The sequence below is a fragment of the Cebus imitator genome, unplaced genomic scaffold, assembly GCF_001604975.1.
Source record: "Cebus imitator isolate Cc_AM_T3 unplaced genomic scaffold, Cebus_imitator-1.0 Scaffold226, whole genome shotgun sequence".
Taxonomy (NCBI): Eukaryota; Metazoa; Chordata; class Mammalia; order Primates; family Cebidae; genus Cebus; species Cebus imitator.
The window spans coordinates 3,511,626-3,527,191 of NW_016107541.1; the positions used below are offsets into that span (position 1 = coordinate 3,511,626).

At 41.2% G+C, this 15,566-nt stretch overlaps 1 protein-coding gene across 1 annotated transcript in view; it reads right to left on the minus strand.

Annotated features, from left to right (window-relative positions):
* The window catches only part of CTNND2 (catenin delta 2), an 80,884-nt gene that overhangs the window by 36,972 nt on the left and 28,346 nt on the right, over window positions 1–15,566 (minus strand). Inside the window, exons 2-3 of the mRNA XM_017496951.2 lie at window positions 12,711–12,921; window positions 8,005–8,089 (exon numbers count right to left, since the gene is read on the minus strand). Coding sequence (XP_017352440.2) covers window positions 8,005–8,089; window positions 12,711–12,921 — 296 coding nt within the window. The remainder of the gene's footprint in view (window positions 1–8,004; window positions 8,090–12,710; window positions 12,922–15,566) is intronic.

Sequence of the window (15,566 nt, forward strand, 5' to 3'; positions counted from 1 at the left end):
AAATGACAGCCCTACATTTAGTAGCTTAATTTACTTCTATAGAGGATTTACTGCTTTTTCATCCCTTAGCTACCCAGAAAGTAGAGTCTATTAATTCTCAAAATGGCAACATATTGGAGGACATATTAAAGCCCTTCAGTATTCCCCACCCTTCATACTGCAAAGCTTAAAAATCAAAATTTTGATTTTTGACTATGTTGTGTTTTTCCTCGACAATATTTCGAAGTATCTTTCTAAGTCTCACTGGAACCTAGCATTGTTTCTCAAATGTCCAGCCGATGAGGTGATGAAGTGAGGTTAAACATGAGAACGCCACTTCAGTCCGCAGGGCCGTGGGCTACTGGCTCATCTATGAAGAGCGGTCAGTCTCCCACAAGCAAGCTGCAAAAGATGACAAAAGGCGGTGCCCACTCCATCCACTCTGCTACGGACATTCGAGGAGATCTATAGGCATTCCCTTACCCATCTATAATTACTTATTGATTTCTTGTTTTGCGACTGCAATGGCGGCAAGAGCCAATGAAATGAATCCAAGAGCGGGAAGAAGAGAAAGCCTGGTGCGAGACAGGCCACGGAGGGCATGACGCCACCCCGTCAAAGCTCATTCTTCACTTGCTGTGCAACCTGAGAGTCTATCTTCTCTGACAATAAAAGGAAGGACATTGAAAGATTAGTTTTACGTTTTCTTTCTCTCATCACGAAGGAAAGAGCCAATACAGTATCTCTATTCAGAGAAATATGACCTTACTCTGTTTCAAGCACAGGCAGTTTGGCATTCTTCAAGACATAAGCCCACTGTGCAAGATACTAACATTTTATGTGAGGTGGGGTGGAGGGGGGCACAACTATCAAAACACCAGGCCATCAATATTAGGAGGGAGAATTAGTCTGGTTTCTAACCCCACTGCTTGTCAATAAGAGATTGAGTCTGACATCTGATCTACCTGTGATTTGATCCCTACACTTAGGAACTATTTATATTTTATTTTTAATTGTTTGAGACAGGGTCTCACTCTGTCACGCAGGCTGGAGTGCAGTGGTGTGATCTCTGCTCACTGCAGCCTCCACCTCTTGGGTTCAAGAGATTCTCCCACCTCTGCCTCTCGAGTAGCTGGGATTACAGGCATGCACTGCCATGCCCAGCTAAATTTTGTATTTTTAGTAGAGATGGAGTTTTACCATGTTGGCCAGGCTAGTCTTGAACTCCTGACCTCAAGTGATCTGCCCACCTCGGCGTCTCAAAGTGCTAGGATTACAGCGTGAGCTACTGTGCCTGACCTGAACTACAGATTTTAATTCACCCAGAGAGATAATTGAGTGGATGCTGTTTTCTGTGAAGCACTTTGCGTTTCTTAGAGCAAAATGAGCTTCAGGATCATAAACTCAACAATGGAAAAAATCATCTACCACTTAACAACAGGGATTGCTCTGACCCTCTCCATACTAACTTTACAGGGTCTGTTTGAATGGCCTGGCTTGTCTTCCAGGCAATCCGTCCATGGTGAAGCAAGGACATGGAAGCAGGGAGGTTGCATCCTCTCAATTCTGACTGCCATCTTTCAGGACCCAGCACTCTCTCTTGTAAACATGGGACTCAGCTTCCTATAGAAATATCACTGGCAGGCAGAGCTGCGTAGGAGAAGGGACAAAGGCCATGGGAAGCAGGCACTGGATAGGCCTCTAGGGACTAGGGGAGACAGAGTAGAGAGACCAGGGGGAAAGGAGCTGTAAAAATGAAGGCAGAGGTGAATAGTGATGATGACAATGACAAATTGAAATCCTCGGATCCAAACCTTCAGCTGCCTGTGGACAGGATGGCAGAGATGGCACTTGCCAAACAAACAGCTTGGAAAAATGTTGTAGAATTAATGGCAGCAACTCCCATGGATATATTCCTTTCCATTTTACAAAGCGCAGTGATGAATGCAGTTCCATTTGAGACATAAGCAGTCCCCCAAGGCAAGTGTTACGGCTCTCCCATCATGGATGGGAAGACCAAGGGAGGGGGTGGGATTGAGGGAGAGATACCCACAGTCTCCATGAAGGGCTATGGAGGTTCTTTGACACAAAGGTCAAGGATAGATACAGACTTGGATACACTAAGTGGATGGAAGGCATCACAGCGACCCAGGCTTCCAAACCTCCAGAGACCCAAGGGCGTGTCCCGCTGCCTCCAGGGGACATGCTGCCAGGTACAAGAACTGCCAGAGACTATTTTAAGAGGTCGTTTGCTTTTCTGGCAGCTCTGCATCAGGAATGGCTGCTCACCAGGTACAGATAACTGGACGCCAAGCAACCCCAGTGCATCTGAAACCTGGTGAATCGGGGGCTACTCGCTGTGTTCCCCACCTCAGTAGAAGTGGCCAGAGGGCTGCCCGAGTCAGTTCTTACACTGATGGGCAGAGGGTCTCGAGTCACCTGCCCAAGGTCATGCTCTGGTAAGTGACAGGGCTGTGCTGGGGACCCCTGGCCATATGCTGTTTGTATTTCACCAAATTATGGGATGAACCTTTCAGACACCAATGTGATCTCCAGCTTTGTGAGAAGTTGAGCGTCGTGCATCAGGAAAGCACAGTCTCTGTCTATTCTCCTCTGCTTCAAACAAAATTTTAGGAAACATTTGTTTTGGGGTGCCATATTACAAAAGGGATATCAACAAACTTACATGTATTTGGGAAGAAGAGATCGCAATGGTGAAGGCTGTGGAAAGGCTGAGATATTAGAATTTAGCATGTGATGGGATTTAGGGATGTGTTAACCCCAAATGTGGCACGTTGGCATTTGGGAAAACAACAGAGGCAGAAAGGTCTCCCTCATCTGCCCCTCACACTTCTTCCCTTAACCCGTCATAAAACCCTCATTCAAGAGGTGCCTTCTTATACCGGAGCAAAGGAACATCCTTCTGTCTGGACTCACAGGGGCACAGAGAGGAATCCACAAAGTTCCCGTGTTTATCACCATTAGATCATACTCTCTGTCTTCCAATTAGACGTCCCTATGGCTGTCCACTCTTCATCAGACTTCAGCATAGAAATACACAAGTTTACCTGTTTCTTTGGGGGTTTATTCCTTACAGAGGCTCTCATGTCACATAAAGAACTTTATATTAGATAAATTTGATGCTTTTCTCTTGTTATTATAATTTGCTTTTCATTGTAGAGGCTTCTGTCATGAACCTAGTGATGGGTGAGGGAAGATATTTATTTTCCTCCCCTGCACATTTTAGACCTAGAGAAGTAATGACCGTGTAGATAAAGATGGCTAGCTTCAAATCCAGGAAGGCTACTGTAGAGAAGAGACATTAGACTTTTTCAGTACAGCTTTTTGGAGGACAGAAGTGGCAAATAAAGAGATTTTTGCTTAATACAAGTAAGAAGCTTTGGATGATCACAGCCACCCCAAAATGGGGTAATATGCCTCATTAGGTTGTGATTTCAATTGCCATTAAAGACAATGGAGAAGAAAATGACTGCTGGAATGGTATTGCCTTTCTTCTCAAGCCACAAACCTTTTTCAGGGGTTATGCTGTGCCCTGTCCCATCCTCCCCGGCAGGGGGCTCTGGCGATGGGACTGAGTTCTCACCCCAGGGTGTGGGCCTGAGACTAGCAGCTTCTGGGCCACTTGCCCTCCCGTCTCTGCTCTCGCCCTATGGGCTGGAATGAGAAGTGGGCAGAGCCAGGGCGCTTTGTTTACACAGGCAGCAATGACTTTTCTTTTGCAAGGCAGAGCGATGTGACAGGCATCAGGGTCACCTGCTGGCCTTGGGCCACCTGCCTGAGCACGTACAGATCCATGAGAGGGAAAGGGAGCCCCGTGTAGTCTCAGCTCCTATAGGTTTGGGTCTCTCTGAAAGAGATTCAGCCTGTGTTCCAACCAATACGAGTTCTTCTCGTGCAGATAATTAAGGCAGCATGGAAGACATGATGATTTCTATAATCTTTTAATTCTATGTCCTCCCCCAAACCTATCTTCTTTCTTTCAAAACCAGCCATCCCGACAATTCCCCAACCATAGTCAAATAAAAGCAACCTATTCTTTCAGTCACTTCATTTCTTTGTAAGTATCAAGTTCTAAAAAGCAAAGAACTTCTCATGTCCTGCTTCTCTTGTACCCCGACATCCAGTCTCTTCCTGTGGCACATCGGCTCTTCCTTTGGAAACCATCCTCTGCAACAACACTGAACATCTATTTGTGGTTATCTAAACGTAAAGACTGGCTTTAAAAGGGTGCGGCATTCTTTAACCTGCAAGTGATCACATTCTTCTACACCTGTTTGTGTTCCTTTAGGAGAAAATGACCCAGAAGGCCAGGCTTCACAAAAGTCAAAGGTTCAGATGATACAAATATGCTTTGGTTCCAAATCCATCATGAACCGAGCATGGTTTTATATTAAACAATACACCCAGCCAGCAGAATATTCTGATTTGAATGAGAATGTGTCTCTTTAGGTAACATAAAGTAGGACAGCTAATGAAATGACAGCCTGGCCTCTGTGCCTGGGTTCGACAAGAAAATGAGCATGACAGATGGAGCCGAATTCTGCTCCATGGACATGCCACTCTCAGTCCAATTTCCATCTCTCCCCTCATGCTTTCCCTTTTATCCAGAATATCCTTATCTCCCTACCTCCTAATTACCAAAACTCCATAAATTCCTCTCAAGATTTGGTCTACAAGTTTCTTTCCCTTAATCCATGCTTTAAAATCTGTAGTATGTAATTCAGAACTAAATGAAGCTGCCCTTTATAGTTTCATATTTCCTCTTTACCCCGAGTACCCCCTTCCTACGTCTTATGTTTTCCTTTGCAACTCTTCCTTTGCTAAGCCTAGAAGGTGTTTAATAAATAGATTTGAAGCACGGATAATTAAAAGATATGGATCAGACATTTTTTTCAATGATATGCAAATTGTCAGTGAAGAACAAAATAGAAATGGATTTCCCCACTGATTGAAAACAATTCATAAAGATGAATGAATTTGGTTTTCTCACAAAGGAGCTTTTCAAAAGGAAAGCTTTTTTGAATTTTGAGCTTTGCTATCAGCAGCACTTATGACACTGGGCACAAAGAGCCTCCTTTATTTCACAACTGCATAACTTGGAAATTATTAAGAACAGCTCTGTCTTGATATTTTTAAATCACCGGTCAACTAAAAACATCACCATTCATTTGTCCAGCCCATCCTTCTTGACTCTCTTCACATGAAACATATTATTTTTTGTATTTACTATTTTTAAAAATTGTACTTTAGGTTGTGGTGTACATGTGCAGATCATGTAGGATTGTTGCATAGATACATACATGGCAAGGTGGTTTGCTGTCTTCATTCACCCAACACCTGTATCTGGTATTTCTCTCCTCATCATCCCACCCCACCCTCCCCACCCCCCACCGTCCCTCCCCTAGTCCCCACCACTGACCACAGTGTGTGAAGCATCTTCAGCTCTTGAGTTTTACCTCCATGAAATTCCTGCCAACACATTCTTTTTTTTTTCATCGAAATTGACAATTACCTTTTTGAACTCTGCTACCAACAATGAAAAACACTAAGATGGAAGACTCATATGACTATTCAAAGAGCCTGGAGAGTCTCTAAAAGCTACTTCCCTTCCATGAACAGAAGTATGAAAAGGTGGATTTCAGCAAAGAGGAAGTGTTCAGGATCTGAAGGAAAAAGGGTCTTATTTCAGGCAGTAATATTTCATCGAGTTTCTGGAACCACTGATTCAGGGCAGCCAGCTCCTTTCTAATTTATACCATGTTCCTCATTTATGGCTGCCTGTTTAGCTGGACTCTTTCCTGGGCAAGACTTCATTTGCCTCCTGGAGGAATTCAAGAAGGAATTAACTAAGGATGCTAAGATAGGAATTTCAAACAAAACAGAATCTAACCCAAACACTGTAGATACATGGCTGATGCTAGCCTATTATGTAAAATGCTTGGGGAAGGACTTAACATTTGTCCCTTGAACCACATGGGTTTACACTGTGTGGATCCACTAATAATACAGATTTTTTCGACAACATGCAGATCAAAAATACGGTATTTGCGGGATGCAAAACCTGTGTATAAGGAGGGCTGATTAATTTCTGCAGGGCCTCGAATATGCATGGATTTTGCTATCTGCAGCAGTCCTGGGACCAATCCCCTGTGCATACTAAGGGATGACTGTAATTGATCTAGAACCTCCACTTAATTTTGCATTCTGTTTCAACTTAAACACACTTCCTCTTAGGTAACAGGAAAATTTTGAAAGAGAAATATATAAGCTAAACTTTGTAAACCTAAAGTGCAAAGTAATGAATACTTAAGGGAAGTTAGAAAGGCCTTGGGGGAAATGTAGAAATAGACTATAACTTAGTAGAGACAGCTATCAAATATTTATTTATTTTCCCTGTTGGCTTTGAAAAAGACAAATTTTCTCTCTGGCAAGATGGGTCTCATTCTCTACGATGTGAGCTCTTTGCTGTGTCCCCATGTCCCTGGCCATTGAGTGGCCTGTGACCTGGGGGGTGCGGACTGTAGATGGGGATGGAGGCAGTAATGATCTTGGCTGTTCTTCCACTTCCCGTAGGCAGTCAGGGGGCTGCAGGTGGGTGTTGTGGGCAGTTGCTGATGGAAGCCCACGCGCCCTTCCAGAATCCTGTCTGTGCTTTCTGAATCCCTGCATGGAGATCAACGCCTATGCCATTCTCCCTGCTTATTAGTGATGTCCTCCAACTCCTATTTTTTTTTTTTTTTTTTTTTTTTTCTTTCTTTCTTTCTTTCTTTCTTTTTTTTTTTTTGAGATGGAGTCTTGCTCTGTTGCCCAGGCTGGAGTTCAGTAGTGCGATCTTGGCTCACCTCAACCTCTGCCTTCTGGGTTCAAGTGATTCTCCGGCATCAGCCTCCTGAGTAGCCAGGATTACAGGCCCCATTATGATGCCCAGCATTTTTTTTTATTTTTTATTTTTAGTAGAGATGGGGTTTCACCATGTTGGCCATGGTCTCAAACTCCTGACCTCAGGTGATCTGCCCACCTTGGCCTCCCAAAATGCTGAGATTACAGGCATGAGCCACCGTGCATAGCCCTCTACCCCTATTTGTTAACTCAAATTTAAACTTCCATACTTGATGGCCTTGTCACAACGTAACAGTAACTTTTGGGAAACGTTAAAAAAATTCTCCCCTCCTAACCAAAAAAGAAAAGGTAGGCATCCTACACTGAGCAACGTTTGGACGTGAGGTCTCAAACAAAACTTTCTAGATGTGACTGTTTTCTCTTAAGGCATTTGTAAGTCACATTGGGGGTGAGGACTCCTTGGAGGCATGCAATATGAACTCCTGCCTGCCTTGCGAGAGTACACTGAAAAAACACCGAGCATCTAGGTGACCCACGTTTGTCACCGGAGCACCGTCTTTTTCCCTTTGGACATAACACCGTGAGGTTCTCAGGGTCTTAGGGACACGGATCAGACAGCTGAGTCTCCTATTTACTGTTCCTAGTGTGCAATGGTTCTTGATTTCCTGAATTGCATGCTCTGTTTCTCACTTTCCACATTTTTATATATATTTTTATATATTAACATATATAATATATATATATTATATATATAAATATGTACATTATACACACACATTTATTTATCTCCAAAATTACTTAACATTTGTTGGTGCTTTTTTTTTTTTTTTTTTTTTTTTTTTTTTTTTTTTTTTGAAAATCTCACTGTCATTACTTTTTAGTCTATTGTAGAATAGCGAAGCTCAGGAAAATTAGCTTGTTTTCTTTTCTGTAAGATGATTTAGGGTAAGACCCTGTGAGCATGGGTCTGTCCTGTCCAGAAAGTTCATGGATCTTCGGAGCTACTCAGGGGACACATGGCCTCTTTTCTGGCTTCTTCACCGATTCTCGTTTTAGTTGTGTTTCAATGCCTGAGTCTGTGGGGAGGTGCCCTCCACGTCTGTGATGCTTCTCAGAGCCCCACACTGAGTGTTTAGCTCAGAGCCCAGGTGAAGCCAGCCTTACCTTTTTGTAGAGACTCCTCAGATCTCGGTACTGCCACATGCTGTTGAGGACCTGAGATGCGGCCTTGACCACTTTTGGAGAGTGTCTGATGAAGGAAAGACAGGAAAGGCAATACATGAGTGGGACAGCTGTGTCACAGTTCTGTAGTTCTTGTAATATTTCAAACATCTTCATTATTATTCTATCTACGATAGTGATCTGTCATCAGTGCTCCTTGATGTTAGTTCTCTAACTGTTTGGAAGCACCACGAACTGCGTTCATGTAAGACAGCAACCGTAATCAATACATGCTGTGTGTTCCGAATGCTCCACTGACTGGCGATTCCTCCTCTCTCTCTCCTCAGGCCTCCCTCTTCTCTTCCATGAAATAAAATAATGGTGAAATTAGGCCAATTAATAACTCTACAATGGCCCCCAAGTGTTCAAGTGAAAGAAAGGGTTGCACGTCTCTCACTTTAAATCAAAAGCTAGAAACGATTAAGCTTAGTGAGGAAGGCATGCCAGAAGCCACGCGGGCCAAAAGCTCAGCCTGTTGTGCCAGTGAGTCAAGTTGTGAATGCAAAGGAAAAGTTCTTGAAGAAAATTAAAAGTGTTGCCCCAGTGAACACATGAATAATAAGCGAGCAAAACAGGCTTCTTGTTGATACGGAGAAAGTTTGAGTGGTTTGGATAAAAGATCAAACCAGCCACAATGCTCCCTTCAGCTAAAACCTAATCCAGAGCAAGGCCCTAACTCTCTTAATTTTATGAAGGCTTGAAGAGGTAAAAAAAAAAAAAGCTACAGGAGAAAAGTTCAAAGCTAGCAGAAGTAGGTTCATGACTTTTAAGGAAAGACAATATTTCTATAACATAAACTAAACAAGTTGTGCGATTTGCTTTATTGAGATATTTGCTTTGTTGCAGTAGTGTGAAACCAGACTGACACTATCTCTAAGGTATATCTGTCATTCCTTTGACTTAAAGACAGGGAATTTTAGATCTTTCCATGAATCCAGATGAAGCTACATTTCATTCTCATATAATCAATGCTGAACCAAGATTTAATGTGATATTTTGTTGTATTTTATCATTTAGCTAAATATTTGTTCATGACAATGGCCAAGCAACTCTAGAAAAATACATTTTAACATTCAGGTAGTGATAGTGTAGTTGAAACATAATTAGGATGCATACATTCCTCTGATATGGTATAGTCTTTTGTTTCTATCTCTTGCGTAGTTACAAACCAGAAAGAGACTGCAAATGTGTAATGAACAGCTGGTTTTAACCTCTCGATTAAAATGCCAGTACATCACGGTGTTATACTAACATGTGAAGGTCAAAGAAACTTGGCTTTCTCTTTAGACTTTAATTTTGATGCATTCACTAGATGGGTACCATAGAAATTTCTACCTGAAAAACTCTTCTAAATATTGACTGAAGGACTTGGACAATTGAGTGTTTCTAATGTGACATGTGATTATAACCCAAGCAACAATACACAGTTCTTTACTGACAATAACAGTTGAGTCTGTTAATAGCTTTTCCGTCTTATGACAAAATACAGTGACACATTCAACACAACTTCCTATATAACTGTTAAAATTGAGAAGAAAACAAATGTATTCTTGAGACAGGTGAACATGATAGAATGTCCATAATGGATGTTTGAAATGATGTGAAAAGAGTAAGTTTTCAAGATTTCAAAATGGCGAATATAAGACTTCTATAAGAATTAATAACAACTACACAATTGGAGTCTGATCTTCATCAGAGCTGTCAAGTCAGGGGTGGTGAAGACGTCAGCTGGTGCAGTTCACTGTGGCTGTCAACACAGCAGTGCCAGTGGTGGGGTCCCAGAACACCAGCTTCCATGGTTGTGTCCACCAGACACCATGAGTTGTGCAGTTATGGCAGACTGGGACTGGCAACTCGCCAGTCTGACTCATTAACATCACTGCATATTTAAGCTTGTATATATATATAGAGAAAGAAAATGTATAAATACATAAAATGGAGAATCATAGCAAGGCATGTTTCTTCCATCTGTGTGTTCCCATACTATCACAAATAAAAATCAGTTTTAAACTGAACTTATTTCTGGGAATAAGTTTTTAAGGACAATTTAGGGTGGGCAGATTTGCAATCATTTTATGAATGAACTACTGTGTATTTGTTTTCCTGCTGTTCCCAATTATTAAATTAACCGCAATTCCAAAAATTTGATTTTCAATAAATTCTATTTCCTTAAAATTTGTCTGGAAGTCCATGGGAATTTCCATGCCTACTGTCATAATAGAATTGAGTCAGAAATGGTGAGTTTCATGCTCAGATTTGGAGCAATTCTTCTGGATTCATTTTGTTTTAGGGAGCAGTGAAAAGCAATAATAAAATTGAAGTGTAGGTAGGAGATGAGGATAAATGTAGTTATAAAAACCTTGTTTTGATCCCCACATTAGTCAGTATATAAGAAAAATGAGATAAACTACATGAAACAGTGAATGAGACCGACTAATCGAGAGAATTGTAACCAGGAAGGTGCTTGATTCAATCCAATTTAACACTTCTTATTAAACTCATAAATCCAGGCTGCTGCCATTGGAAAAAGAGATAAAGGAACAATGAGATGAAATGAGTGCCTATTCTACAGAAAAAATTTCAGCCAAATTCAAGGGCATTTATGAGATCATCTGTAGTGAAAAAAATCTTCCCATTAACAATAATCAAGATTGGCCCTGGCTTATCAGGACCTTAGCAACATGGATATGTATTATTTCATAGATGGTTTCCTCAAGCGATTTTCAAATTAGTTTCACCAAATAGTTTTCTTTGACTATAGGGCTCAATAAAACATTTTTCCCCCTCTTTTAGGCCCATTTAGTGACGCTTATTGCTGTAGGGCTGCTCATACAGTGAGAGAGAATTAATGCACGCCAAACCACTCCTCAAAGCTCTCTAACTGTATAATTCAGAGAAAATACTTTAATTTTTGAATGTCTCATGAATATAGACAAAAATATATCAGACTGTTTTGCGGACTGTGGTTTCATTGTGTGTGTGGGTGTGTACGCTCAAAAAAGCATTACCATATTAAACTCTTAAAGCTCAAAACAGGTAAGCACTTCAATTAGAGGTTTCAAAGGGCTACTGAAGCTAAATAAAGAAGAAAATCACATCGTTTCCTGCCTATGTAGTATGGTACTGTATTGTAAGTACAATAGCGTAAGATATAATTCAAGCCAACAATCTACACTGCACAATTATTATATGAGTCCAGTGGGGCTTCTCTACTTGATATAAGAAAACATTCAAATCCAAATGCAAAATAGTTGATCGAGCCTATCTGGAGGTTTCCAAGTGCTTAAACAGAAATTCTGAATCTTCTATAATACGTTGGTAATATCCTGAATCAAGTGAAATAATGAGACAGAATTTCCGGAAAGTCTGAAAGTGCATCCCTCAAAGTGTTTAAAAACAAAAGAAAAATTATTTAGCATTTAGATGTGAAAGGATAGGGGCGGGGTGGCTTGGCAGGGAATGAAAAGTCAAGAAATAGATTCTTGATAACAAAATGTTTACCCTTTTAATCTTATTTGATTACACGGAAGAACTTCCAAGAGGCAAAATTTAATTAAGTTTGGTGAAGGTTTCTGCAAAATTGACACCTTACTGATATACTGATGTACTGCCTTGTGAAGCTGTTTTCTGGCTGTATATAGTAAGATACTGTTGGTTCTTAAAAACTGGGGTTGGGGGGACATTCCTATTCAAGGAGGTGCAGTTGATTTGACACCAAGTCTCATCTTTTTTTGTTCTACCTGCATGAAGGCTCTCCTTTCTCACCACTATCCCCTTTGCCTGGGAAATTTCTACTCATTCTTTAAGATTTGACCAGCTAGAATATTGTGATAGCCTCTCCATTGGGTTTAGATCGGAAAGTATAGGCATAGTGACTTGTTAAATTAAATATCTGCCACACATCTCAGATCTTGTAAGGGAGGGTACTAGATTAGAACTGAGTTCTCTGACTCCATCACACCTCGTCTCCTCCCTCATCCTTCCTGCATGTGACTTGCTATGACTTGGTGGCTGCTATGATGTTGTAAAGTGGATCTGACCTGGTTGCAGAGCTAAAGAGGCAAAGAGCAGAAGGATGCAGAGACATTGTCAACAGGTGGACCTCCTACCACAGAGGAACAGCAACGACAAAACACTTCCACCTATCTGGGTTGAATTCATGTCTCTTCCAGGTGGAAGGAGCACCTGGGTGTGCTGGTTTGTCAAGTCCACTTTACCAACAGTAAGAGGGAAGACTGGGGATTGCTGGGTCAAATGGTAGAACACATGGACACAGGGAGGGGAGCATCACACACCGGGGCATGTCGGGGGATTGGGGACTTGGGGAGGCATAGAGGTGTGGGGGATTGGGGAGGGCTAACATTAGGAGAAATAAGTAATGTAGATGATGGGGGGGATGGATGCAGCAAACCACCATGGCACGAGTATACCTATGTAACAAACCTGCACGTTCTGTGAATGTACCCCAGAACTTAAAGTATAAAAAAAAATCCAAAATGAAAAAAAGAGAGAGAGAAGACTGGAAACCATTTGCCATTTTCCTTCTCTTGATTCTCAGAGACAAATACCTTCGGTGACAATCATAGTTAAAAGGCACATTCAGAACCAATTTTACCAGGACAGAGATATGATGTCACCAGGTAACTTACTTATCTCCTTTGCTTTTGGAGATGCTGACCAACTTCTCGATGCCACCGGCATCCCGTAAGGCCTTGGCATTCTCCATGTTCTTGGTAATCACTTCGTGCAGGGTGCAGCAGACGGCTGTCACTGTGTCATCCGACATGGCCTTGCTTGCCGTGCTGTTGCTATTGTTCCCACCTGGAAGTCTGTGGACTAGGTCTCGCATGGCGTATTTGCCTGGAAAAGAAAATAAAGGGAAGACTTGAAAGGAGGTCAAGGTGAAGGCAGAAGGTAGTGGCAGAGGTGGGTATGGGGGAGAAGAGACTACAAGAGGCCCTGTTTATGCAATATTGTTTGTTTCCCACCACTGAACGTTCTCTATTGGGTAACTTTGGACACAGCTATAGAGAAAAAGCAGTCATTCCTCATGGCGGTGCGTGCACTCTGTTGCCAGACTGACCTGGGATCAAAGCACATTATTTCATGGGCAAGTTATTTCATGCCTCTTAAGCCTCAGTTTTTTCAGTCTCTAAAGCAAGACAATAACGGTACCGACCATACAAGGTTGCTGTAAAGCATAAATGAGTGAATGTATGGAAAGTATTTAACACACAGGGATGAACAAGGACACAGGACTCAATAGGTGTTAGGTATGGTTATGTTCTTGTTTGATATTTATAGAAGTCAAGAAAAATGTATGGAAATTCTAACATAACCCTCAAAAATACCTTAATGAAAGCTATGTCAGGACCTGTATTTTTTAACAAGAGTCAAAGCGCTAATGTGTGGGGTCCTGAGTTTTGAGTCCTTTAAAGCAAAGAGAAACATGGAAAGCAGGAGAGAGGCACTCGACAGTCTGTAACTATGTGTCCTTTGACCTACAGTAACCTGATGCTGTTTGTCTCTCTGATGGTACTTTACTGTGTAGTTCTACCATGTAACACTAATTTGGTGTGTTTTTGTGCGAAAAACATAATAAAATCCAATTCTGCTTCCTTAATTCACTTTAGCATTGTTAATCTGACTATTCCCAATGATAAAGGTACTTATAATGACATATTTATGGAGTACTTTTAGTTTACAAAGCACTTTAGGCATTACCAGTAACGCTGCAAGACAATTAATTTATCCCACCTGCAGTTTCCATTTCTGCTCCTTTAATTTACTTCTGGAAATAAGTAAGTGAGTGCCTGTAGCAAAGCTGGCTGTTCTCACATTTTTCAGATGGAATTGAGGCAAGTGCCTCAAGTTAGATCCCTTTCTTGTCTCCCATCCCCCAATGAGGCATATTTAGCTAGCTCCTAAAAGCTATATGAAATATTTCACCTCCATCTAGATCTATAAATAATATCTTCTTCTGCTATTGAATTCTCAGGTGCATGGTGCCTGGCAGCAGGAAGGGAACCTTGTGGGAACAGGCAGTGGTATCTTGATTTCAGGCAGTGATACATAAAACACAGGCCCTTGTAATTTTGGTATCTGCTCTTATCCTATGTTTAGGTGGCTTATTTTAGCTTAGAGAGAAAATGCTGATGCTTAAATTACTGAAATAGAAAAGTGTGTTCATTCACTTGATGATAGCTGAGGAAATGTCTGACAAAAATGGTTTGCCTGCAAACCCCCAAAATGGAGCATATTTAATTTCTAATGACAGCACCTAAAATAGTTTATCTATTTATCATTCAATCAGGCTTAACTCTGGTTAAGAGTTAACTTTTGTAGAGCTCAGCATGCTGGAGATGCTATCAGTTCATTAACCCCCACAAATCATTAGCAGACAAATTTGAGCTCCATAGACATGAGATGACCAGTGTGTTCCTTTTTCCTTTTCCTTATAAGGAAAGCAATGAAGGAAGGGCAAAATAACTGAAAAAATATTTCAGCCCTTGTATATACAGGGACATTTACACCCTTGACGGTATATGGAGAACGGTTTGGTGACCTTGGACACTGTCAAGGGGAAAACCCGAAATGAAGAGAGGGTGAGAATTCAGCTGTTGTATGTTTTAGCTTTCTTGGTATAATCATTTTGAAAATTATATCATCTAAATATGAAGATGTAGTTTCATCCTCCATCGCTTCCCAATCCTTGAGTCCTGATTAAGAGGCAGGTGTCCCTGGCATGTTAGCTTACTTATAGATAATAAGTAGATGGCAGGTACCCAACCCCTGCAGAGCAGCCTCTTCCACTCACCCCAGTGTGCCATACAAGTACTATCATTTTCCATGTGCCCTATGATATGGAAAAGATCAGGAGTCACTATCATATTTAACGTCTCACAACTTTACTGTCGAGGAAACTCATTGGAATTATTTTATTTCTAATATTTCCAATAGAGGTCACTGACATTTTACTAGGCAAATGGAGATTTTTCATTAAGTCTATCAGTCTATCTGGAGGTATATATTTTAGTCTGTATTTTTGACCATCCAAGTAAAGAAACAAATCCGGTAATATTATTCCATGGAGAAAAAAACCTCTGGGCAACCTTTGTTAATTATTTTAAAAGGTTACAATTCTTTTTTAGCCTTTAATTTTGTGTTGAAAATGCTGTCTTTTTACAGTGAAATTTAAATCCTATCTTCACAGAAAATTTGGGTGCAAGAAAAGATTTTTAGCTCTTTCTAATGTCAGAAACTTTGAAGGTGATTATGGAAATAATAAAATATGGGATATAGAATAATTACAGATGCAAGTGACCTTGTCTTGTGTGTTTATAACAGTAGTTCATGGGCCGGGCGCGGTGGCTCACACCTGTAATCCCAGCACTTTGGGAGGCCGAGGCGGGCGGATCACGAGGTCAAGAGATCGAGACAATCCTGGTCAACGTGGTGAAACCCCGTCTCTACTAAAAATACAAAAAATTAGCTGGGCATGGTGG